This window comes from Cannabis sativa, chromosome 1 (genome assembly GCF_029168945.1).
Source record: "Cannabis sativa cultivar Pink pepper isolate KNU-18-1 chromosome 1, ASM2916894v1, whole genome shotgun sequence".
NCBI classification, from domain to species: domain Eukaryota; kingdom Viridiplantae; phylum Streptophyta; class Magnoliopsida; order Rosales; family Cannabaceae; genus Cannabis; species Cannabis sativa.
Genome location: NC_083601.1, coordinates 22,270,313 through 22,294,414, shown reverse-complemented (window position 1 = coordinate 22,294,414; position 24,102 = coordinate 22,270,313). Strand labels below are relative to the sequence as shown.

General features: G+C 39.0%; 2 protein-coding genes across 2 annotated transcripts; one reads left to right on the top strand and one right to left on the bottom strand.

Moving 5' to 3' along the window:
- Positions 1–18,184: 18,184 nt before the first annotated feature.
- LOC133031668 (uncharacterized) lies at positions 18,185–20,307 on the bottom strand. The gene is made up of 2 exons (XM_061105196.1): positions 18,810–20,307; positions 18,185–18,519 (listed from the first exon to the last, which is right to left on the bottom strand). Exons 1-2 carry the CDS (start codon positions 20,305–20,307, stop codon positions 18,185–18,187), a joined length of 1,833 nt encoding a protein of 610 aa, XP_060961179.1.
- Positions 20,308–22,482: 2,175 nt separating this feature from the next.
- Positions 22,483–22,899, top strand: LOC133029116 (probable mitochondrial import inner membrane translocase subunit TIM21). Its single transcript, XM_061101594.1, has one exon. The coding sequence runs from the start codon at positions 22,498–22,500 to the stop codon at positions 22,864–22,866; it is 369 nt and encodes a 122-aa protein (XP_060957577.1). The 5' UTR covers positions 22,483–22,497; the 3' UTR covers positions 22,867–22,899.
- Positions 22,900–24,102: the final 1,203 nt, after the last annotated feature.

The following is a 24,102-nucleotide window of genomic DNA, read 5'->3' as shown; positions in this document are numbered from 1 at the left end:
CAAGTAGAAAATGTGTGTGAGTGAGATCATTGACATAGCATATTCGGGAAACATATGGATTGCACTCAATAAAGAAGTATCAACCCAAGCAATTCTCTATGGATAATACTACTTGCATCGCTCAACTAAAATGATGGTACATTGAAGGAGATAGAGTTAGAACACAATTCACCAAATTCTTCTTTATACGCTTCAAGAAAATACATATTGGTGTTCAACATATTTAATCAAGTGTCAATCTTGCAAACTTATTCACAAAGTTATTACCAACATTAACATTTGAGAAGACGGCAGATAAGATTGAAATTCGTCGATTAGAAAATCTCCACAAATGCCTAAATGAGGGGGAGTTAGTTTACACTATACTCTTTTCCTTTGATCAAGTTTTCAACAAGATTTTTAATAAGGCAATTATTATGGACATCCAAGGGAGAGTGTTATAAATATTAATAATTATGTGGATGTCCAAATCTTTTATTTATTACCATTAATTGTAATCAACATTCATCTTTTTCTTAGTTTCCCTTTTTCTTAGTTTCTTAATATTTCACTCTTGTATTTGTATAAATAGGAGTTCACCCCATTGGAATAAACAACTCGAAAATTCTCATACACTTTTTCTTCCTCTCTTCATATTCTTCTTCTTTCTTCTCATCTACTTTATATTATTTTATATTATTATATAACAAATACATTCTTTTTTAAAATGGATAATTCAACTTGTACTACATATACTACATACAAGAGATATTTGGTTTTGTGTCCTCCTCAAGCTCATATCCCCTGGAGTAATGACTAATAAGGTATGGGAGCCGTTCAATTTATCAAAGCATAATATAATTTTGTGCTTGGCTGTGTTGAATAAAAAAAAAAAAAAACTTTTTAAACATAACATTGTTATTGATAGCAATATCGAGCACCTATTTTTTGAATACCAAATTTAGTTCCACAAGAAATGTAGCCTTCTATAATAAATTGTTATAAGAGCATCTCCAAGATAATCTTAAATTTGAAGTTGCTCTAGGAAATCTTCTCCAATGTGCAGTAAAATATTAACACCATATATAGTAGCATTGTAGCAATTGCATCCATCTTTCATTTTTTATTACTAGTGAAAGTTATACGTGCTGCGCACATGGAGCAAAATATTATAAAATATTATATCACTATTATTATAATTAATTAAATATTAATTCTCACTGTTAATTATTCGTAAGGTAAAAACTATCTCCACTCAAAAAATATATATATAAACATAGAAAAATTAAAAATACACTCCAAAAAAATAATTATACAATATATATCTATATCGTGTTTTCAACACATAAATAGTTATTATTCTATTACTTTTATAAGACAATGCACACTTTAGCTATTTAGCTTCTATATATATTAATTGTAAATAAATTTAGCGCCAAAGATATGATATGTTACAGTTGTATTTACTATTTTTAATACTCCTGTAAAACATGTTATTTAAATCTTATTTTAAAAAATATAAATTACTATATTTTTTTTAAAAAAAAAATAATTACATAATAATACATTATAGATCACCATTTATAAAAATAAAATTATACCTATATAAAATATAATAAAGATGTGAGTACACTCACTTTTGGATCCTATATATATCACCATGTATATATCTACATAAAATCTAATTATATATTGGAAATTTGATTTTCTATACTTACATAGACCTAATATTTTTTCCCTAAACTAATACTTTTCTACATTGAAAATATATGACCACTTTTCCAAAACCCCAAAAATACCCCTCTCAAAAACTCTTTTTTTTTTTCAATTTTTCTGGGCTTTTAAGGGATCGGGTCCGATGGGGCCCGATGCCTGCCCGATGGGGCATGTTTTTGGGTTTTCCAAATCGGGTCTGATGGGCCCGATGCCCGTCCGATGGGCCCGATGCCAAATTTTAGGGGTCCGATGGGTTTTTTTGGGTTTTTGAAGTCGGAGGCCTGATGGGCTCGATGCCCCGTCCGATGGGCCCGATGCCAGTCCGATAGGATCCGATGGGCCCATCGGACCCGACCTTAAAAATCCAAAAAAATTGAAATTTTTGCGCAGCATCGGACCTTCTTCTTCTCTGGTGGTGTTCGGCCGGCGTGTGTAACGACTCGATTTCCCGAGACGTCACACTCGCTAGTCCGTTTAAAACCATTTATAATAAAAACAATAAAAGACTTCTTTAATAAAAAATAACTAAGCATGAGATCTCATTATTTTTAAAACAAAACATTTATTTATTCATAACTTTAAAATATAAAGCCTTACAAAAACTATTTGAATCATAATCTTAAATGAAATATTTTTAAACCAAAACATCGTGACAATCCCCTAACATGTAATCCATGCCTCGAGCTCGCCACCCTCACTGTATAGTTTTACCTTTACCTGCACACAGAGTACCCGTGAGCTAACCCCCAGTAAGAAGAGCTATGTAGGACATAACCCCCCCAACTTGTTAACATAGTCATAAGTATAACAATATCACAACATCAAATCAATTCATACCATATTTGCATACATATAACAACATGTCATATCACACATTATTCTCACATACAATACAACATCATATCACAGTGTAATTATAATGCATGCTATACTCACACATATAACACATAGTATCTTATCGCACATTGTACTCACATACGATAATCTACTCCCACTCATGTTAATCAGACATGAAGTGTAACTTGCCCTGCCTTGTGCTGTTCTCACACTCGGAATCCAATAGGGCAATCCCTTATCACAAGTTTTACTCACCCATGATAGGATAACCAGCAAGTAAACCCATACAAGCAGCCAAAAATATATCCTGCAGTGCTGTGCTCACACTAGCAGCAAAAAACCTATCCTATAAGTGTTATCCTCACACAAACAGTCAAAAGCCTTATCACTATCACACACTATTAACATTAGCATAAAACAACAATCTACCATAAAACATGTAAATACAAACCCATAATACAGTTGTATGTTTCAACATACACCCTGTGCACAGATGTCCACTCTTCTTACCTCAGTTGTTAAGAACACCTTCTTGCTACTCCAAGCACCTCAATAAATTTTCTTGTTGAGGACAAGATCCTCAAATCCCACTGCTTAAGACTTGTTATCTCGTCACTACTACCTATAACAACACATGGTTCAAGGCCCTAACATTAAAATTCGTACTCTTACAGTACAGCAGAAAGATCACTATTTTTGACCAACAACTATACTAATTCAGTGAAAGTTGTCTTCATAAAAATTATAGGAAATTTTATTATCTTTGTAATGATATAAAGATCATTAAAAATGGATTAAAACTGAGAGAGTTATGATTGTTTTACTGAAAAGATTTCTGAAAAGGAATATGGAGTAACGAATTACACAACTTAGCAAAAATACAAACTTTTGTCATTGAATGGTTCAGAACTAACATCTTCATCAAAGTTTTAGGAAATTGAATTCCATTTCCAATGATATAAAAGTCTTTGAAATTGGAATTATATTCAAAGAGATATTATAATTTTACCAAAACAGTTTTGCAAGAACAAGATTCTAGAAACGAATTACATGATATTGAAAAAACTAATTTTTTGACATAGTATGGCTTCGAATTAACAAAACATTTCTTCATAAAACTTATGGTAAATTGAATAAGCTTTAAAACCATATATAGATCATTAAAAATGGATAATAATTGAGAGAGTTATTGTATTTTAAGTGAAAGTACTTTTTCTGAAAATATAAAGAAAACGAATTACAACAATAGCAGAAAGATGATGATTTTCGACATAGAAGAACACCGAATTGGTCAATAGTTTCTTGATAAAAATTTTAGATCATCGAATAAGCTTTCTAACGATACAAAAATCTTTAAAAACAAATCAATATCAAGAGAGATATCATCACTTTACTGAAACTTGTTTTTTCTGAAAACGAAAAATATAATAGGTCCGAACCCTAGATAACATTTAGAATTATTGAGCAAGAAAATATTTCATACATCTTCACAACTTTCTATTTGATGTCTCAAGCCCACAAGCCTTTATTATAAATCCAAAACTTTAAGAATGAATATAGAAAATAAGAAGAAGTGTGGAAGGTTTGAGAGGAGCAACCATGAAGAAGAATGAAGCTTTGACTAATTGGTTTGGAGAGGAAAAATAAAACTATGATAGTTTAGGGTTTGATAAAAAGATTATGAGATATCGTATTCTGATAGGTTTAGGTTAACTAAAAATAATAATATATAATAAAATGCTAAAATATTATTAAATCAACAAATATCTAAATTTTTAAATTTTAAAAGTAAGCCTTTTATTTCGAACCTTTAGGCTCAGTTTTCACCTAGAAAAATTCCGAATTATGATATAACTATTTCTACAAAATTTATAGATCTTTGAATTATCTTTCCAACGCCACTAGAATCACCTCAATCGGAGCTCTAAAACTCTAGATATGATCATTTTAGTAAAACAATTTTTAATCCTGCGAATTTATCCAAACCTACGAATTTTTTTAACATTAATTCCATTATAATGTTATTTAATGCACTTCATACAATAAATTAAACCCACTAAATAATCTATAATAGACTTTTATATTGGGCTTTAATTGAGTAATTATCCTAATTCGTAAAAACACCATAATTTTACCTTGACACTTACTATAATTTCAACTATGTTTAGAAATCTATCAATACTATTTTAAGCAATAGTCTCTATTCACTATTAGTAGAAATAAATAAATACTTATTCTCACACAAATTGTATAACAAATAAAATTTAAAATATATGTATATTTTTACCGGGTATTACAGCGTGCGTGCGTGGGTTCGGTCGAGTGGGCGTGGGTTCGGTTCGTGGATGGTGCTTTGGGTCTCCGTCGGTGTGTGTTTACGGTGTTGTGCACGGTGGTGAGGGGCCGGCGTTTTATGCGGTGGTGAGGGGGATTGGGGGTTGTGGTTCGGTCGGTTGAGAGAGAGAGAGAGAGAGAGAGAGAGAGAGAGAGAGAGAGAGAGAGAGAGAGAGAGAGAGAGAGAGAGAGAGAGAGAGAGAGAGAGAGAGAGAGAGAGAGAGAGAGAGAGAGAGAGAGAGAGAGAGAGAGAGAGAGAGAGAGAGAGAGAGAGAGAGAGAGAGAGAGAGATGAGGAAGAGAGAGAGATGGGGTTGAGTTATGGGAGAGATAGTATTGGGTTTTAGATAAAATTGTCACATATTTTCAATTTTCATATGTATTCAATTAGGGAAAAAATTATCCCCTAATTAATGCATAGATATTCAAATTTCCCTTATATATATTGAAGAATTATGTGGTGTACATAGACCCTAATTATATATATAAGAGAATTTCGTGGTGCAACTAAAAATAAAAAATTACATTAATATTTTAATTAGTGATAGTTTTTTTCTTTAATAGTATAAAATATATAAAGATAAATTATATTTTAGTATAAGAAATTATTCAAAATTTATCAAAAGATTGTATAGCATTGTAATGTGCATCTTCAGTTGCACTCTCTTCATTTTTTTAAAAACAATTTGTTGATATAGTTTATAATCAAAAATTTATAGTTGTCTTACAAATATTTATTTGATTAGCTAAAATTAGTCAAAATTTTTTATATATATTTCACAAGAACTTTTAAATTGTACAAAATTAATTTTACATTGTTAGAAAATTATATAAAATATAAGAAAATACAACTAAGAAAGCCATTGGTAATATTTACTATAATTTGAGTATTTTTTTCATAAAAAAAAAAAAGAAAAAATAAATTTGAAAAAAGAAACTCCACAAAGATATTTATAAAAAGAAAAAAAAATATGTATCCTACTATATAATTATGTTATAACTTTTTTTAAAATATTTATATTAGACAATAAAAATTTAAATAATTTAATCTTAAATTTTTATCATCTTAATAAAAATAATATTACAAAATAATTTTTTTCCTAAATATATATATTTATATGCATTTTAATATTGTATATAAAAAATTAGAACTCTCTGTCTACCAAAAGTATTAATGTATTTATCAAAATTATTTTTTTAATATTATTTCTAATAATTTATTATAAAATAATAAGATACTTTGTCATACATACTCACTACAAGAAACTAACTTTTTAGCAACAAAATTTTAGCTACCTGTTGCTCCAGAATTCGCCCAAAATACGTGGACCAGTCGAGAGGGGACACGTGGATCAGATAACTTGTAAACATTTGCTAAGTCTTTGTGCGCCACAAGGAAGCACTGTTAGCATGGGTCCCGGAGGAGGCACCCGGAGTACAAGGCACTCCAGGAAGCTTGTATAGCGTGAAGGCTCTCCGGGATATGTCAGGTCTCTCCCGAGCAATCAAGTCGCATTTAATGCTGCATGGGAGGAAGCGTGTTGGGACTGTAACACGCAATAAAGTCTGACGGCACAACCCCCAAACAGCAGCGCTACAGTAATGATCATTTAAGTCTAGCGACGGCTACTCTGCGAAGAGTCACGTCAATCACAAGGCAAAAAGGACATTCTTCATAAAAACCCTACAGCACCTAGGGATTTGACCATGCATCACTTATGGTATATTCATTGGAAATACCCAACTTTATGGATACTTACAGATACATGTGTAAGAACAATTCTGGGGATTACCCCACCAAAACACTATAAATACCCCCTCAAAGCTCATTTAAGGGGGTCGAGAATCTTGGTTTTGCAAGAGAGCAAGAAGAGAAAATACTCACCAAGAACATTCTCTGTATTTAAGAGAAAGACATTCTCTCAAGTGTGGAATCTGTATTAAATACATCCATTAATAACAGAGACTCGTGGACTAAGGCTCATTAACGCCCCAACCACGTAAAAAACCTTCATCTCACTTTCTTACAGCTCTTCATTATAATCATATTTTAATAGTTGCCTAAAATCTCGGTCAACATTTTGGTGCTTTCATTGAGAGCTGAGGAAAGCTGCTACATAACAAGCATTTGACTTCACAACAATGGTGGAGACAAGAAGTACACGTCATCCTCGCCCTCTAGAAGACGCTCAAGATCCCAATGAGGAAGATGTAGCCTCAAGAGCAGCAGAGGAGTCCGAGGAAGAAGAAGAAGAGATAGTTCCCGACGAGAACTATGAGGAAAACCTCGACGAGTATGCCTATGACGGAGGAAGCTACTCGGAGTTGGTGCTCCTTAGACAAAAAGCTATCGATCATGAAGCTGAGATCGAAGCTCAGAAAGCGCAAAATCAAAAAATGCAGGAAGTGATGCTAGCCATGCAGAAAGCCATGGAGGCAGCTGGTATTCACGTGCATCCCAAGGCGATGGCCGCTGGGCTCGACGGGGAGCCAGCGACGTCTTCGCCTAATTCCCAGCAGCAAAGACCTAGGGAACCTAGTCCTATAAGGCACCCTGCTGAGGAATACCAAACAAAAAAACCTACTTCTACCCCTGGGCGAAAGAAAAAGGTGCAGGATCCGCGAAGGGTCCGCTCAGATTTCCCTAAAGGGAAAGGTCCGCAGAGGGGCAAGCCCCAAAGAGGGAGTCTTGGCCCTCAGGATCGAGGGGACCGGAAAAGCGTTTCCGTGCACCAGAACCGTGGGGTAGAGGAAGAAGAGGACAGAGATGTCCTCCCATTGATCCGAGAAATCAAATCAATGGGAATCAAGGTGACCTCCGGGATCACCTTGACCAAAAAAGGTACAGGCCCATGGTCTCCTCGGGTACTGTAAACGAAGGGATTATGGCGGAACTTGCCATACTTCGAAAAGATATTGCTCGAGTCTCCCGGAGGCAGAAGGGAGACGACTCCGACTCGGACAGTGAGGATCGGGAGCCTTGTGCCAAACATATCCTGGAGGCGGAGCTCCCTAAAAACTTCAAGATGCCCGAAATGGCGGCATGTACTGGGAACTCCGACCCGGTGATCACTTGTCACGGTTCAACCGTGTCATGACGATCATGCGGGTCAGCAATGATGCCAAATGCTTGTGCTTCCCCCTCACTCGAGCGGATCGGCGAGAGGAATGGTTCAAAAAGCTGGAACCGGGATCGGTGGGTTCTTGGAACAAACTCCAAACCAACTTCCGAGACAATTTGTCGCGCCAGAAGGTCAACTTGGAGGTTAGTGCCTTGACCAACATCAAGCAACTGCCCACCGAGACCTTGAAGAATTACATCAAGAGGTTCCGAGAGGAAGCCTCGAAGACCAAGAAGGTCGACGACGGACAACAGCTTGCGCTTCTCCAAGCAGGAATCCGCACCGGGACTCCCTTCTGGAACGAGTTGCAGCAAGAAGGCGCTGCTAGCCTTCAGGACTTCCAGAAGAGAGTCCGAAAATATATTAACCTCGAAGAAGCCCAGATCGTGGCTTACGGAGGCTACTATCCCACCGGGATAGCAGGATACATGCCAGGAGTGTCGCCCTCGGGTACTGTCCCGACCGCAACTCCACAAGTAAGTGGCATACAGTTCTCCGCTACTCCCGGATACAACCAGGGCCAAGCTTTGGCACCGGCATCTTCCCATTACGGCAACCCGTCCGGGGTGAACGGACGAACTCCTTCACAGGCTGCCCCGACTGCTAGCTTAACAGGCCCTACCCAGGGGTCGAGGAGCAAAAGGTCCTCCAAGGGCAGCACCCGAACGGGAGAGAAGCGCCAAAAGAAGGGGTACACACCCCAATATACTCAGTACATAGAGCTCACGGACTCTCAGGAACGTGTATATTTTGCCACTAGGCGAAATACGCACTACCGGAGACCCCAGCCGTTGTACAAAGATAGCTCCCGGAGAGATCCAAGTAAAAGATGCGAGTACCACAACGACATTGGTCATAGCACCAACGAGTGTAAAAATCTCAAAGACGAGATTGAAAATCTAATCCGCTTGGGCCACCTCTATGAGTGGATCAAAAATAGGTTGCCCCACCTTAATCCAGGGCAGGTGGCCGGGGGTATGCCTCCGGGAACGCCAGGGGGTAAAGCGGGAGTATTGCCTCCAGCTGCTCCCGCAGGTGACACCCAGCATATCCCCGGGCTACCGTCCCGGCCTAATGGACGGGTAGCCATGATCTCCGGAGGTCCCCATATCGGAGGAAACACTCGCAAGGAGCGAAAAAGATATGCCGAGGCCGCAAAACACAGTGAGGTGTGGGAGGTTACTCAACTCCCGGCTCAAAGGTCTCGGCTAATGGACCAGCCCATAACGTTCACGGAAGAAGACGCCAAGACGGTGCGTTTCCCTCACCACGACCCGCTGGTCATAGAGACCCCCATCGCAAATAAAGTGGTGGCTAGGGTCCTGATTGACAATGGGAGTTCCGTGAACTTGCTCTTCAAAGAAGCCTTCACTGCGATAGGGTTGACCGACCGGGACCTCTCGCCTAGTGGATCACAGCTCACAGGGTTTAACGGGACGACGCTAATCCCGATGGGAAAAGTCAGACTCCCAGTTACCCTATGCCCGGATACCCCCCAGAGCACATTTAAGTATTGCACCTTCGTGGTAGTAGACTGTCCAACAGCCTACAACGCGATCCTAAGCCGACCGGCCCTCGTCGACTTTGGTGCGATTACTTCAATCCGACATTTAGGCCTGAAATTCCCTACCCAGGAAGCCGGAGTCGGAACGGTGAGGGGAAATCAGGGAGAGGCCAGGCAATGTTACAATGTTGCCACCCACTTACCAGTACTCATGGTCCGGGGGCCCCCCTGAGATAGAGAAGGCTGAAGAGGATGAGTTGGATCCTCGCATAGGGTCCGAAAGGGTCGTGGAACCAATGGAGGACGTCGAAGAAATACCAGTGTGCGACGACGACTCCTCCAAAGTACTCCGGATAGGGAAAAGCCTGGATCCGGAGGAAAAAGATAAAATAATAAAAACACACTGAAGGGCGCCATCGACATCTTTGCATGGCGCCAAGAAGACATGACCGGCATCAGCCCTCATGTCATCACCCATGTACTCAATGTCAACCCGGACATGCCCCCTGTACAGCAAAAGAGACGCCCGCTCGACTCGGTGAAAGTCGAGGCCTTAGTGAAAGAGGTGGACAAACTCTTGTCCAATGGCATGATCCGCGACGTGTACTATCCGGAGTGGCTGGCCAATCCAGTCCTGGTGCCCAAGCTGAACGGGACTTGGCGGGTTTGTATAGATTTCACAGATCTAAACAAAGCCTGCCCAAAGGACTGCTTTCCGCTGCCCAGGATCGACCAGATGGTAGACGCCACGTCCAGATTTAAGCTGCTGTCTTTCATGGATGCCTATGCCGGGTACAACCAAATAAAAATGCATATGGCGGACCGAGTGCACTAGCTTCGGGGACCGATAAGGGGGTATACCGCTACCTAGTCATGCCTTTCGGATCGAAAAACGCCGGAGCAACCTATCAAAGAATGGTTAACCTGATGTTTAAAAGCCTCACGGGACGAAAAATGGAGGTATATGTAGACGACATGCTCGTCAAATCCAAAGCATGCAACAGCCCATGCAAGCGACTTAGAAGAATGTTTCGAAGTCGTCCGAGATACGGCATGAAGCTCAACCCGAAAAATGCACCTTCGGGGTCAAGTCGGAAAATTCTGGGCTTCATAGTCGACCAAAGGGGGATCGAAGCGAACCCGGAGAAAATCCAAGCTCTCCCCGGACATGCCATCCCCCAAGAAACATAAGGACGTGCGAGCTTGACCAGGAAGGTAGCCGCACTGAGCCGCTTTATCTCACGATCCACGGACAAGTGCATACCCTTCTTCAACATACTGAAGAAATGCCAAAAGTTCGAATGGTCAGATGAATGCGAGGAGGCATTCAAAAGGTTAAAAGACCGCATGGCCAAACCTCCTATCCTATCAAAACCCGTCCTTGGAGAAGAATTGTTCCTTTACTTGGCCGTCTCCGAGCACGCGGTCAGCGCTGCACTGGTCCGGGAGGAAGAAAAAATTCAGCACCCCGTGTACTATGTTAGTAAGCGCATGGTAGGAGCCGAGACAAGGTACCCGGTCATTGAAAAATTAGTATTCTGCCTCCTGATGGCATCAAGGAAGTTGAGACCATACTTCCAAGCCCATCCGATCAGAATCTTGACCAATCATCCGCTCCGGCAAGTTCTCCGTAAGCTTTGAAGCATCCGGAAGACTCCTCAAGTGGGCGATGGAGCTGAGTCAATTCGACTTACATTACGTGCCCCGGATTTCCATAAAAGGCCAAGCCTTGGCAGACTTCATCACCGAATGCAATGAGGCCGAGGCAACAGCCAATACACCGGAACCACCAATCCCCACTTGGAGAGTATTTGTAGACGGAGCTTCTAATGAGAACGGTTCAGGAGCCGGAGTGGCTATGATATCACCTACTGGATTGCGGCTCCAGGCAGCACTCCGATTCAACTTCATAGCTTCAAACAATGAAGCCGAATATGAGGCCCTGATAGCAGGGCTAAAATTGGCTAAAGCTGTAGGAGCCAAGAGAGTGGAAGTCTACAGTGACTCTCAGCTGGTCGTAAACCAGGTCTCCGGAGAATACCAAACTCGCGGCGAACGGATGGCCGCGTACGTAGCAATAGTCCGAGAACTGCTCCATGAGTTCACGGACTATAAAATAGAAAGAATCCCCCGAGAGAAGAACGCTCATGCGGACTGTCTGGCTAAGTTAGCCTCGGACAGTGAAATCGATGAACTGGGGGTAGTACCAGTGGAACGCTTGGCAGAGCCAAGCATCAAAATAAAAGAGACCACACTAACGGTTGGGCAAGAACCCAGCTGGATGGTCCCCATCATAAAGTACATAACCACAGGTGAGTTGCCCCAAGAGAGGGCACTGTCTCGAAAGATTCAGTATCAAGCTCATCGTTATGTAATGATGGACCAAATTCTCTACCGGAGAGGACTCAGCATGCCTTATTTAAGGTGTGTATCGGACCCTGAAGCTAGACAAATCATGCTGGAGGTCCATGAAGGGTTCTATGGAGATCATACGGGAGGACCCAACCTCTCAAAGAAAATATTGAGGCAAGGGTACTTCTGGCCGACAATGAAAAAAGATTGTATAGACTATGTCCAAAAGTGTGACTCGTGCCAAAGGTACGCGAACATACCGAGAGCTCCTCCAAATGAGATCACTTTGATGACCAGCCCCTGGCCCTTCGCGGTCTGGGGAATAGATCTCATCGGGTCTCTACCTACGGGAAAAGGAGGGGTAAAGTATGCAATAGTAGCAGTAGACTACTTCACCAAGTGGACAGAGGCTGAGCCTATAAAGACAATAACTGCTAAGAAGGCGTTTGACTTTGTTATCAAAAACATAGTGTGTCGATACGGCTTGCCTCACAAAATAGTCTCAGACAATGGAAAGCAATTTGATTGCGAGGTATTTACTGACTTTTGCAACCAACACGAAGTGGTAAAAAGCTTCTCCGAGGTAGCCCGGCCTCAAACAAACGGCCAGGCGGAAGCGGTCAATAAAATCCTAAAGGTCACCTTGAAAAAGAAGCTACTGGCCTGTAAAAATAACTGGCCGGAAGAATTTCCAAGGGTATTGTGGGCCTACCGGACGACCCCCAGAACCACAACCGGTCACTCGCCGTTCTCAATGGCGTACGGTTGTGAAGCAATGGTCCCGGTGGAAACATTATTCCCATCCCACAGGAGGACGACTTATGATCCGGCCACCAATCAGGCACTGCTCCAAGAGGCTTTGGATCAAATCGAAGAACTCCGGGATGAGTCTCAAATACGGATGGCTGCTTATCAAAAGAAGGTGACCAAGTATTTTAACTCCAAGGTTAAAAACAGAAAATTCGCTATTGGGGATATGGTCCTAAGAAGGGTTTTTCCAGCCACCCAAGAACCCGGAGTGGGGGTACTTGGACCAAATTGGGAAGGACCATATGAGATCGAGGACGAAATCGGTTCTGGCACTTACAAACTAAAAAGAATGGACGGAACCACCGTCCCAAGAGCCTGGAATGCCGATCACCTCAGAAAATATTACCAGTAGCGAATTAAACTTAGATTTTGTTCAAAGGGTTTGTACCGTCCAAATGTATACCTCCTCTATATTAAATAAAACTGAGTGCCTTAAAAACAAAGTTTCTATGCCACTCAGGGGGGTACTAGGGTATACCGCACGGACAAACAAAAACAAACTAAGTAAAATATCCTGACCCAAAGGGCAGGTCAAAAAGTATGCACAAAAATAAAAAGCATATGTATAAAAACCCTGAGCCAAAGGACAGGTTAAAATATATAAGTGTGACAAATAAAGGTCGCATAAAAAAATATCCTAGCCCAAAGGGCAGGTCATATACATATAAATGGCCCGGGGACAGGCCTTAAAATATAATTGTCTCCCCTTCAAACGAAAGCTGCCACCTATATGTAAATTGTTCTAAGGCAGCAACAAATATGTACAAACAAAAAAGAAAGTTATAAAAGAAATGGGTAGAATCTGGGTCAATAATACGGCAGCTCAGTCGGCCCGCGGAGGAAGACGAGGTCCAATCCGTGCCTCAAGCGCGGCATCAAGCTTCTTCTTCTTTTCCCGAAATCTGGCAATCATCTCCTCGGGTTTGGGATAAAAAGTAAGCTTGATACTTTGATCATTGGTGGCCCAAGCCATATAGACACCATCATCGAAACGCTTCGGGCACCGGGCGCAGGAAACGGGAGAAAGGAGCTCGGCCCTCTTGGCCTTCCTGGTGGATTGTTCTTTGAAATCCCTAAGCTCCTTCAACTCCGCAGCTAGAGCGGCCTTGGATTCAATGTCCGACTGGTGAGTCTCCTCTAAAGATCTCATCTTGGCGACCATTTCATCCAAAGCCTCCCTGGCCTCCCGGAGATCTCGCCTGGCCTTTTCAGCAGCCTCGGTTTGAGCCCTTAGTTCCTCCTGGTGCTGGGCCTCCATCCTGTCTCGCCGCTGAGCCTCGTCCCGGATCATGGCCTCTGCCTGAGCTTCCCTCCGTTTGGCCTCCTCTTCCTTGGCCTTGGCCGCTGCCTCCTGGCGCTCGGCAGCCTGCTGGTAGATCTGCCTCTCCGCTGTGAGGTCCTGGAGGACCTTCCTGACGTCATTCATGTCCCCGAAGTCGGACAGAGTGAAGCCATGGTTTATGATGTTCTTGGAGAGGCGGCCAGCCTCAGCAGCAAGCTGAACCATAACGAAGTATAAGGAGAAATTTCTCAAAGAAAAAAAAAACAAAATGCAAACAATAAAAGGAAACGCAAAAATTGCAAAGTACTTACCACCGTGAGAGAATGGCTGAGGTCTTGAACCTGGAAGATGGAGTTCAGGGAAGCGCAAGTGGCAAACCGCTTGGGCGCGCAACGTCTGAGATGAGAAGCGAACTCGCCGGTCATCTCCGCGGCAAAGGGAGCCAAGGTAGGCCCTAGGAAGCGACGGAACCAGTCCGATAAGGGGTCCAGATTAAGGTCCCACGGATCCTGGTATTCTGGGTGGTTGATGCTCGCCTCAACCTCAGCTCGTAGAATCCTCCTAAGGGCCTCCACTTCGGCATACCCCCGGGAGTACTCGTCCATAGCATAGTTATGTTTGGCTATGCGAAGCTCCTGCCTCACCTCGTCCCCCGGAATCGGGGTAAGCTCGATATGGGGAGGAGCAGGATTTTCCTCCATCGGGGAGACCCCGCCGTCTAGGCCATGGGCAGGAGTGTCGGCTCTCCGAGGCCTCTTCGGCTCATCCTGGGCAACCATCTTGCCCTTACGCTTGCGAATCAGAGCCACTTCAGGCTCCTCCTCGTCCTCCTCTGCTACCTCCGGAAGGGCTTGAGGCTCTCCTGCACCCTCAACGGCTTCCTCCGAGAAGTCCCACCCTTTCCCTTGGCCTTCTCCCGGAAGCACCTCCTCGTCATCCACTAAGTCAATAGTGTCGGGGGGAGCGTCGGAAGAAACCTTCAATGAAGGGGCCGGGGGAGAAGAGGTGAAGGCCGGAGGAGCCACGGGAGTATGAACCCCGGCAAGCTGTTCCAGGATGGCATCCATGGAGATATCTGTTTCAAAAAATAAGCAAGTGTTAGAAGTCCGCGAGGAACCGCTTATACAAGATACAGCAAATAAGCTACTCCTACCCGAACTTCCTAATTCGGCCCTAGCAAAGTCCTGTACTTTAATGCTGGCGGCGTCATCTCCGAGATAACTGTCCGAAGGCCGAAACCAGCTGGACGTTATGTAAGCTGATGGACCTAAGGGAATAGGTTCCGGAGGGCCGGAGCCCATCCGGGACCGACCTAGGTAATCTCCTAAGTTCGAAAAATAAAATTCCTTCAAACGATCCCCCCACCGGGTCAACGGCATCTTAAATCTACGAAGACGCTCGTCGAACCCTACGGGCCTATGACTGGTGTATTCATCAACAGAAGGAACATAGCGAATTATCAAGGGAGACTTACCGCCGGCACCGGAGGTGCTAGCACCGGGAGCACCCGAGTTTGGTTCGGGGGCCGAAGGCTGTGGCCGGGAAGTTTGTTTCTCGGAAGAATCTTAAATACGAAGGGGCCTCCTGGCAGGACGATCCCCAATCTCTTCTTGAAGTATCTTGTCAAAAAATTTAGCTTCGGACTTCCCAGCAATGGCTTGGCTCCTTCGCACCACCGGACTCCCCACGCGAAGTCCTCTCCCCGAGGCAGCCTGGGCCTTAGAGTATCCTTTCTCCTGGGCCTTCCGGTAGAGATAATCTTGGTACTTCTTCTCTGCCGTGGCAATAAGCTCGTCCCGGAAGGCCTTCTCCGCAACCGGTGCCCTCACATTGGGGCAGATGACCCGTGAGAGGTTGGAGTCATCCACGGATTGGTGAGAAAGGATAAGTTTGGCCTTTCTACAATTCTCCGTGGTGACTAGGCCCCCGACATCAAGATCGGCGTGGTCATAGGAGGCGAAGGCTTGGGCCCTTCGAAGGAAAGCCTGAGTGGGAAGCGTCCGTTGGTAAGGTGGGATCCGCACCCACTCCGTGAGAAGCTCCGGGTGGTCCACGGCCCTAAACCCAGAAGAAAAGAAAAAGCGGTGGCGGTACTCCCTCGTTAGCAGGGTATGGATCTTTTTTAAAATCTATGTCAAAGATGTCCTAAAAAAAAAGATAATTATTAAATGAATTATAAAATTATAGCTTTATGTACATAAAAATTGTATTATAAATATGTATACCATGATGCGAGCATATACAGCTTTCTTATCTTCTGGAGGAATTTTGGCCCAACCACTATACTGAAGTGGAGCATGATGACGTACTTTTACACCAACAGTGTTTCCAAATATAGTTGCATTTGGCCCATACATTCTAAGTTCACCTTTCCTATAAGAAATTATTTTCTTACTTGTATCATTTTTTGATGAACGTCTAACTCCATCCCCACGAGTAGGGTCACGGGTGTTCTTCTTTGACTCTGTCCATAATTACAATATAATTTGTGATATAACTATATTTATGTATATATTATCTTAATTAAGTCATGCATGTATGAAATGTTTGTACCTAACAATTCTTGAATTTCATCATCAGATGGTGTTGTTGAATCTTCATTTGGAGAACAAGGCACAGGAGGTGGAGATTTTGTAGATGTTGAATCATTATTATGTGTCTTCTTTGGACCAAATGACCTTGTACGGCTTAATGGTAGATCACGTGACTTCTTATTTGACATGACTGTAAAGCTGAAAAATACAAAATTAATTAGTATTGCATGTAACAAATTTTTATATTGAAAAAATAAAAAACAAAAAATTGACGCACTTTATACTTAATTAGTTTTATCACTCAATATTATATCTTCAGAATCATCAAGTTACGGTTCTTCTTCTGTATTATCATTGTGATTTATTGGAATATCACTAAATACTCCATCATCACATTCTATATCTTCGATATCATCCCGAATAAGATTGATATTACTTATTGTTGAATCAAAATTTAAATCAATATTATTCAAAAATTCTTCTTGATATGCTTCAAAACCGATGATAGTGGGATCTTCATCATCATCTTCACCATGATCTGGCTTTGGTGGTATATCCCAAATGTGGCGATGATTCACTTTCTGCACTACTTTCCAATCTTTATTTTTTTTTAATATCATCTAAATAAAAGACTGAACATACTTGATTAGCAAGAACAAATGGTTCATCTTCAAACCATTTTGAGCTAATGTTTATACTAGTAAAATGATACTCAGTATACATTTTATTCCCATTGGTATTGTACCAAGAACATTTGAACAATACAACTGTATTCCAATAGAGGTAGTGTACTTCCCAAATTTCATCAATGACGCCGTAAAAATTACATATTTTTCCTTCATATTCTGCTTCAACCAAAACACCATGATTTTGAGTTGCACGTTTTTCATCTCGACTTTTTGTATGATATCGAACTCCATTAACCATACAACCATCATATGAACAAACCAACAAATCAGGTTGCACTGCAATTGCATACAAATCTTCTACTGCTTGACCAGAAGTTGTTTCGTTCATTTTTTTATCTGTGAATATTTCAAATTTCATATTGTCATTTTATGATGCAAACACAAATTTATGTTATAAGATATTTTAATTTATATTTTATACTTACTTTATTTTCAAACCATCTTGAAAATTCATTTTTTTGTACTTGGTCAATGTCGGAAAATCCTTGAGATTGTAAGAATAATCTATGTTCTCTGTTTTCATAACAAGTACTATGAAATATTAATTTTATGCTAAAACATAAATATTATAATATTTGAGAAGAAAAAACAAATCAACTTACTTTAAGTATGTGTCTAACTCAGGACAATTATTCAAAATGTACCATTGAACTTGGTTTCGTTCCTCTTGAGTTAGTGTGAAAGATGATTGTTTGCCAAATGGTCTTGTAGGCATGTTGAATATAGACAAGGTAGATTCTTTTCTGACGACAAAGTTTTCAGAATTACGATCAGGGCGATTAAATCGTGTCTCTATTCCACGAAGATACATGGAACAAAAATTTAATGCCTCGGTAATAATGTATCCTTGAGCAATACAACCTTCAGGTCGAGCTTTGTTCTTCACATATTTCTTTAAATGACCTAATTCCCTGAAATTTATTATGTTTTTAATGTATAATTTTAAAATATTGTACTCAATAATTATCGAATAATACAAATTTAACTAAAATACAATTTATGATACCTTTCGATTGAATACATCCATCACATTTGTACTGGACCTCCCAACTTAGCTTCTAATGGCAAATGCACCGCAAGATGAATCATCACATCAAAGAAAGCAGGAGGAAAAATACTTTCCAATTTACATAAGGTAAGTACAATGCCCTCTTCCAATTCATCTAAGTCTTTCACATTTAATGTCCTCGCACATAGTTTTCTAAAGAACAATGTTAACTCAGCAATTGCATCCATCACCTTTTTATTCAAATATGGCCTTAAACCAATAGGTAACAACCTTTGCAGTAAGATATGACAATCATGGCTTTTCAACCCAAATAATTTTCCATCTTTCATGTTAACATTTCGAGAAATATTTCCTGCATAACCATCAGGAAATTTTACAGATTTTATGAACGTACAAAATTCTTGTCGTTCCTTTGCCGATAGTGTATAACATGCTACTGGTTTCAATCATTTATTCCCTTTCTTTTTCATGTGTAGCTGCTTCCCAATATTTAAGTCTTGTAAATCAAGTCTTGCCTTTTCAGTATCCTTAGACTTCCCATCGATACTAAATATTGTACCGACCACACTCTCACATATATTTTTTTCAATATGCATCACATCCAAATTATGTCTTAGTTTTAACTTAGGCCAGTATTCTAACTCCCACAAAATACTTTTCGCCTCCAGTTTGTTTTGTTTTCATAAGATGCATCCTTCATTTGTTGCTTATCTTCCTTAATGATCTTATCATTTTTCCCTGGCCTACATTTCCATAAACCTTTTACTTTGTCCAAGATTTCATCTCCTGTTAAAATTCTTGGAGCCGAACGTCTTTCAATTGTGCCATCGTACTCTTTATCATTGCGCCATTGGTGGTTCAGACTCAAATATTGACGATGACCCATGAAACATGTTTTTCCTCTTACTCGAAATGAAGATGTGTCTTCCTCACAAACAGGACAAGCCTTATACCCTTGTGTGCTATACCCAGACACAGTACCATATGCTGGAAAATCATTAATCGTCCATAATACTGCAGCACGCATTGTAAAATATTCTTGGTCAACAATATCAAAAGTTCGCACCCCATTTTCCCATAATTTCTTGAGCTCATCAATTAGAGGTCGTAAAAAGACATCTATGTCTTTGCCTGGAGCACTGGGTCCTGGAATTAGTAATGCCATCATTACGAATTCTCGTTTCATACATTTCCATGGAGGCATGTTATATGGCATTAGCAACACTGGCCACATACTATGTGCATTTGATAAATCACCGAATGGATTGAATCCATCTGTTGCAAATCCCAACCTAACATTTCTAGTTTCTTTTGCAAAATTAGGATATTGTCGATCGAAATCCTTCCAGACTTCTGCATCAGCTGGGTGTCTAAGTTCACCATCAGTATCAACACGTTCTTCCTTATGCCACCTCATATCAGTTGATGTATGGCGAGATATAAAAAGTCGTTGTAGACGTGGAGTTATGGGAAAATATTGCATCTTTTTGTATGGGATCTTCTTGCCTTTAGTTCCTTGAAATTTGTATCGTTCATGATCACATACAGGACATCTTTCAGCATTTTCATTCTCTTTCCAAAATAAAGCACAATTGTCCTTACATACATGGATGGTTTCATATCTTAAACCAAGATCACGCAACATCTTCTTAGCTTCGTAATATGACCGTGGAATCTTATTGTCTTTGGGAAATGCTTTCCAAAGTAAGTCCAACAACAGATCAAATGATTTGTTACTCCAATCACACATCACTTTAATGTGCATTAGATTAACAATAAATGTTAAGCTCGAGAATACTGTGCATCCGGGGTACAAATCCTTTTCAGCTTCAGCAAATAAGTTAGGTAATGAATTCCTTGCATTGTTGTCGCCATTTGAATTTCCAAGGTTCACAAACTCACTATTTCTATGAGATTGATTAGCTAAATCCTCTAATGCTGGTATCATATCGTCATCATCTTCATCATCACTATCATATAATGTGTTGTCTTCCTCAACGATTGATTCTGCATTCTCTTCATCCTCGTGTATTTCTGTGATATCTTCCCCGTGGAACTCCCATAAAACATATTTTGTATAAAATCCTCTTACAAATATATGGCGCTCAATCGTCTCCAAGTCATAATAGTATAAGTTCATACATGAAACACATGGACATCGAATCTTATTTTCATCATTCAAGTGAAAGGATGATAACTTAAGAAAATTCTTAAGTCCGTTGAAATACTCCACCGATAATCTATTCTCTTAGAAAATCCACTTCTTATCTATCATTTTTTATTTTATCTTTCAATAAACACGATGGATTATACTACAACAAAAAATATTTAATATTAATGTGAAGAATACTAGGGCAATACCAATTATAAATTATGGTAGAAGGAAGAGAAGTACCTATCTATAGATTAACATTGGAAGTAAGAAATTTAAATAACAATGTCCATAGCGAGAGAAATGTAAGAGTTTGAATTTCCGACTTAATAAACACTTAAATTTTTGTTTATAAAACTAAGACATTTAAATCAAAATTTAAAATATTAAAAACATATTAGACCAAATATAAATGAGATTTACATAAATATTTGTTTTTTAAAAAATCAACATAAGCATTTAATTTTTGATAATTCTTATTTTTTAAAAAAAATAATAATTCTGATCATATTTCTAGTGCATGTTTGACATCATAATTAAGAATTATTTTTTGTTAATAAAAACATTAAATTATTTTTTCAAAACAATTAGCTTCTTTGACCTTGTTTTTTAGACACAGTTTTCAAAAAATAAAGTTACAAAAAATTAAAATTTTAAATATAGTTTATGTAATTTAAAAAATAAAGATTTCTTAAATTTATTAGAATCAGTACAACATTCCTTAAATAAATTTTAAAAATTAATTTTTTATACCTTTATATTATAAATATTTCCTTTTATATATTTCATTGATAGAAGTTGATTCTTTGAAAAAAAAAACAATTTTAATAGTTGACAAAAAAGAGAGAGAAAAATAATAATTATTTAACATTAATCATAGATTTATGTTTATTATGTTTTATTGAAATTCAATATTTTTTTTCACTCAATTATTACATTACATACAATTAATATTAATTTTAATTCCTTACAGACATTTTTTAAGCATAATATACATATAATATATATACTTTTACTATTAAGTAGTATTTAATCCAAATTAAATACTAATTTAGTTTATATGTGTATATATTTAGATACCAATTAGTATATTACCTCCTTAAAAAAATTAGTAGGTTAGCGTTTAGATACTAATTAGTAGTTTTTTTTTAATTTTTTTTTTTTTGCACAGATTATTATTTTAATTTAGATACTATTAAGTATAGATTAATATTTTTTATATAGAAATCATTTGGTATTATTTTTATTTTAGTTGGATACCAAAAAGTAATAGTTTTACTTTAAATTGATTAATTTATACTATATCTATACGTAGGTTACTAAGAGGTATAATTTATGTAATAAGAGCATATAAATTAAAAAAAAAAATATCTACTATTATGTATTATAAATTGAAATTCAAAAAGTAGCTACCACATAATATATAAGCATCTCAAAAGATATAGATTTAGATGTAATTAATTCTGTTGAAGAAAAAAAAAATGTCCAAAAAAAAAATTAAAGTATAAAAATGGAAAATAAATACAGATTTTACTAAATAAATAGGTCCAATAAAATAGTAATTAAATTTTAAATGTGGTTTTTTTTTTAATGAAATTTTAAATGTGGTTATTTAAGTTATTTAATACGAAAAAGTTGGTATATTAAACTATGCATCATATATTAGTAATTATTTATTTGTTTTTGAAAATAATATATTAGTAATATTTATAAGAGTATTAGGGTAAATTTTCCTAATGTTTTTTAAGGCTAGTAAAAGGTCTAATTTTTAAAAAATAATAATAAATAAAATAAGAAGGAAGCTAGCAGCTAGCTTTAACACACACAAACCCTAAACTCCCAAAAGCTAAACCTAAAATCGATCTATCGTGCACGGCTGCCTAAATTTCTAAATTCCTAAACCTAAAATCGCTCTCAATCTCTCCCTCTCGTCTAGTCACAAAGTATGGAGCAGGAAATCTAAACCAGAAACTAACATAGATGCTTTGAAAGCCAGAGTAAGAAAAGGTTGGGGGTGTGGCGGTGGGAGGAGTTGCGGTTGGGGGTGTAGCGGTTGGTGGTGGGGCGGTTGGTGGTGAGGCTGTTGGTGGTGATGATGGGGCTTGGGCCATGCATGAGGTGGCCAATAGAGCCAAGGTGATGAAAACTCGAAGCCCAGATCGATGAACCCATTTTCGTATGAGAAAAGAGAGAAAGGAAACACAGAGGAGAGAGATATTTGGCAAGGCTCTAAAGAGAGTTCAAGATGATGTTGAGGTCAGGGTTAGAGTTGGTTACCCTATCACGGGATATGGTCAAGAAAGTAGAAATCGGGCTGCTCGCCAACGCATTCCCAACAGGGCATGGACCGATGAAGAGGGTGTGGAGCATGTAGAGGTGAACTTTTATATTCGTGGACCTAATGGAGCCGGGAAAGTCTTTGCCGAGATGTACAAAGACAAAGCAGATAATCAATGGAAATTTACTTACTTGATTGTTGATATCAAATCACCTTCTCCCAAACAGTTGATCTTAGAGTCATACTTACCGGCTTATGCCCCGGCTTAAAGATTCTGTCACTCTTCACAACGAAGAATAAAATCGGTAAACAATGTTCAAATTAACATGGCGTAGAAGCGTAGTTATGTTAATAGTTGTTTCTTATTCTTCCCATTTTTTTCTTGAAAGGGTTGAGTTGAGGTATAAATTGCTTTATTTTTCTTCTTCGAAAAAGAAACACAAGAGGAGAGAGAGAGAGATCTAGAGAGAGCTAAGGGAGAGTTGTGCTTAGACAGAGAGAGTTAGAGCTTGAGTTGTGAGTTGTGAGTGGAAAAGAGAAGAATGAGAATATAAAAAGGGAGGAAGAAAGTGGAGAGCTGAACAAAAACAGTGCTTAACAGAACATCAATTGTCGAGTACACCACTAATTCACATCAACCAAAACTTCTTCCTCCAGGTATTTTATCACTAATTCACACATATATATATTTATATATATATATCTGTGTGTACACACCACTACACATTATTTTATTTAATTTTCTGTATATTTCTTTCTCAAAATCAATCTATCTATCCAGTCCTAACACACACAAATTTAAGCGAAGAGAAGAAGAAAGTGAAGCTTTTTTCTCTGCAGGGTTCGTGGGACTCGATCGATTTTTGGCACCCTTCGACTTTTGAGACTCTGGCTATGGACGAGAAGCTTAAGAAGGAGTTAGTTGATGATTTGCATAGATTTGTGAAGAGAAAAGAGTTTTACAAGAGAGTTGGTAGTGCTTGGAAACGTGGGTATTTGTTGTTTGGTCCTCCTGGTACTGGGAAATCTAGCTTGATTGCTGCCATGGCTAATTACCTCAAGTTTAATATATCTATGATTTGGAGTTGACCCATTTGAATAGAATCTCTGATCTTAGGACGTCTGTCCAGTCCTAATATTTTAGGGTGTGAATTTAGTAATATTTCTGTTGGGTTTTTCAACTTATTGGATCTTTATGAACTTCTCAGTGAATGTCTGTCTTTTGATTTTTCAGAAGAAATTTATTAGGAAAACTGTGAACAAGCTCACTCTGTTTTCTTTGTCTGCTTCCAGAACTTTTGGTTAAATCAGCAATTACAAAGTTTTATCTATAATAATTTTATTTTTACAATTATATATTATATATTATTTTCACAATTTATTGATGCTTATGCAGGATGGAAGGAGGCTAGTTAAACAGGCAGTGCTCGAGTGGTCACAGCAGCAAATAGAGGGCCATGATTGCAGCGGCTATGTTGCGGCTAATTAGTACATTTTTATTGCGG

What these genes read in the sequence shown, in the direction of transcription:
- LOC133031668 (XM_061105196.1), bottom strand. Translation starts at nt 20,307, where the DNA reads ATGAACTTATACTATTATGACTTGGAGACGATTGAGCGCCATATATTT. An exon ending in GCGAAAAGTATTTTGTGGGA is followed by an intron (nt 18,520 to 18,809) that starts GTTAGAATACTG and finishes ATGGTTATGCAG; the next exon opens with GAAATATTTCTCGAAATGTT.
- LOC133029116 (XM_061101594.1), top strand. Translation starts at nt 22,498, where the DNA reads ATGAGAAAAGAGAGAAAGGAAACACAGAGGAGAGAGATATTTGGCAAG.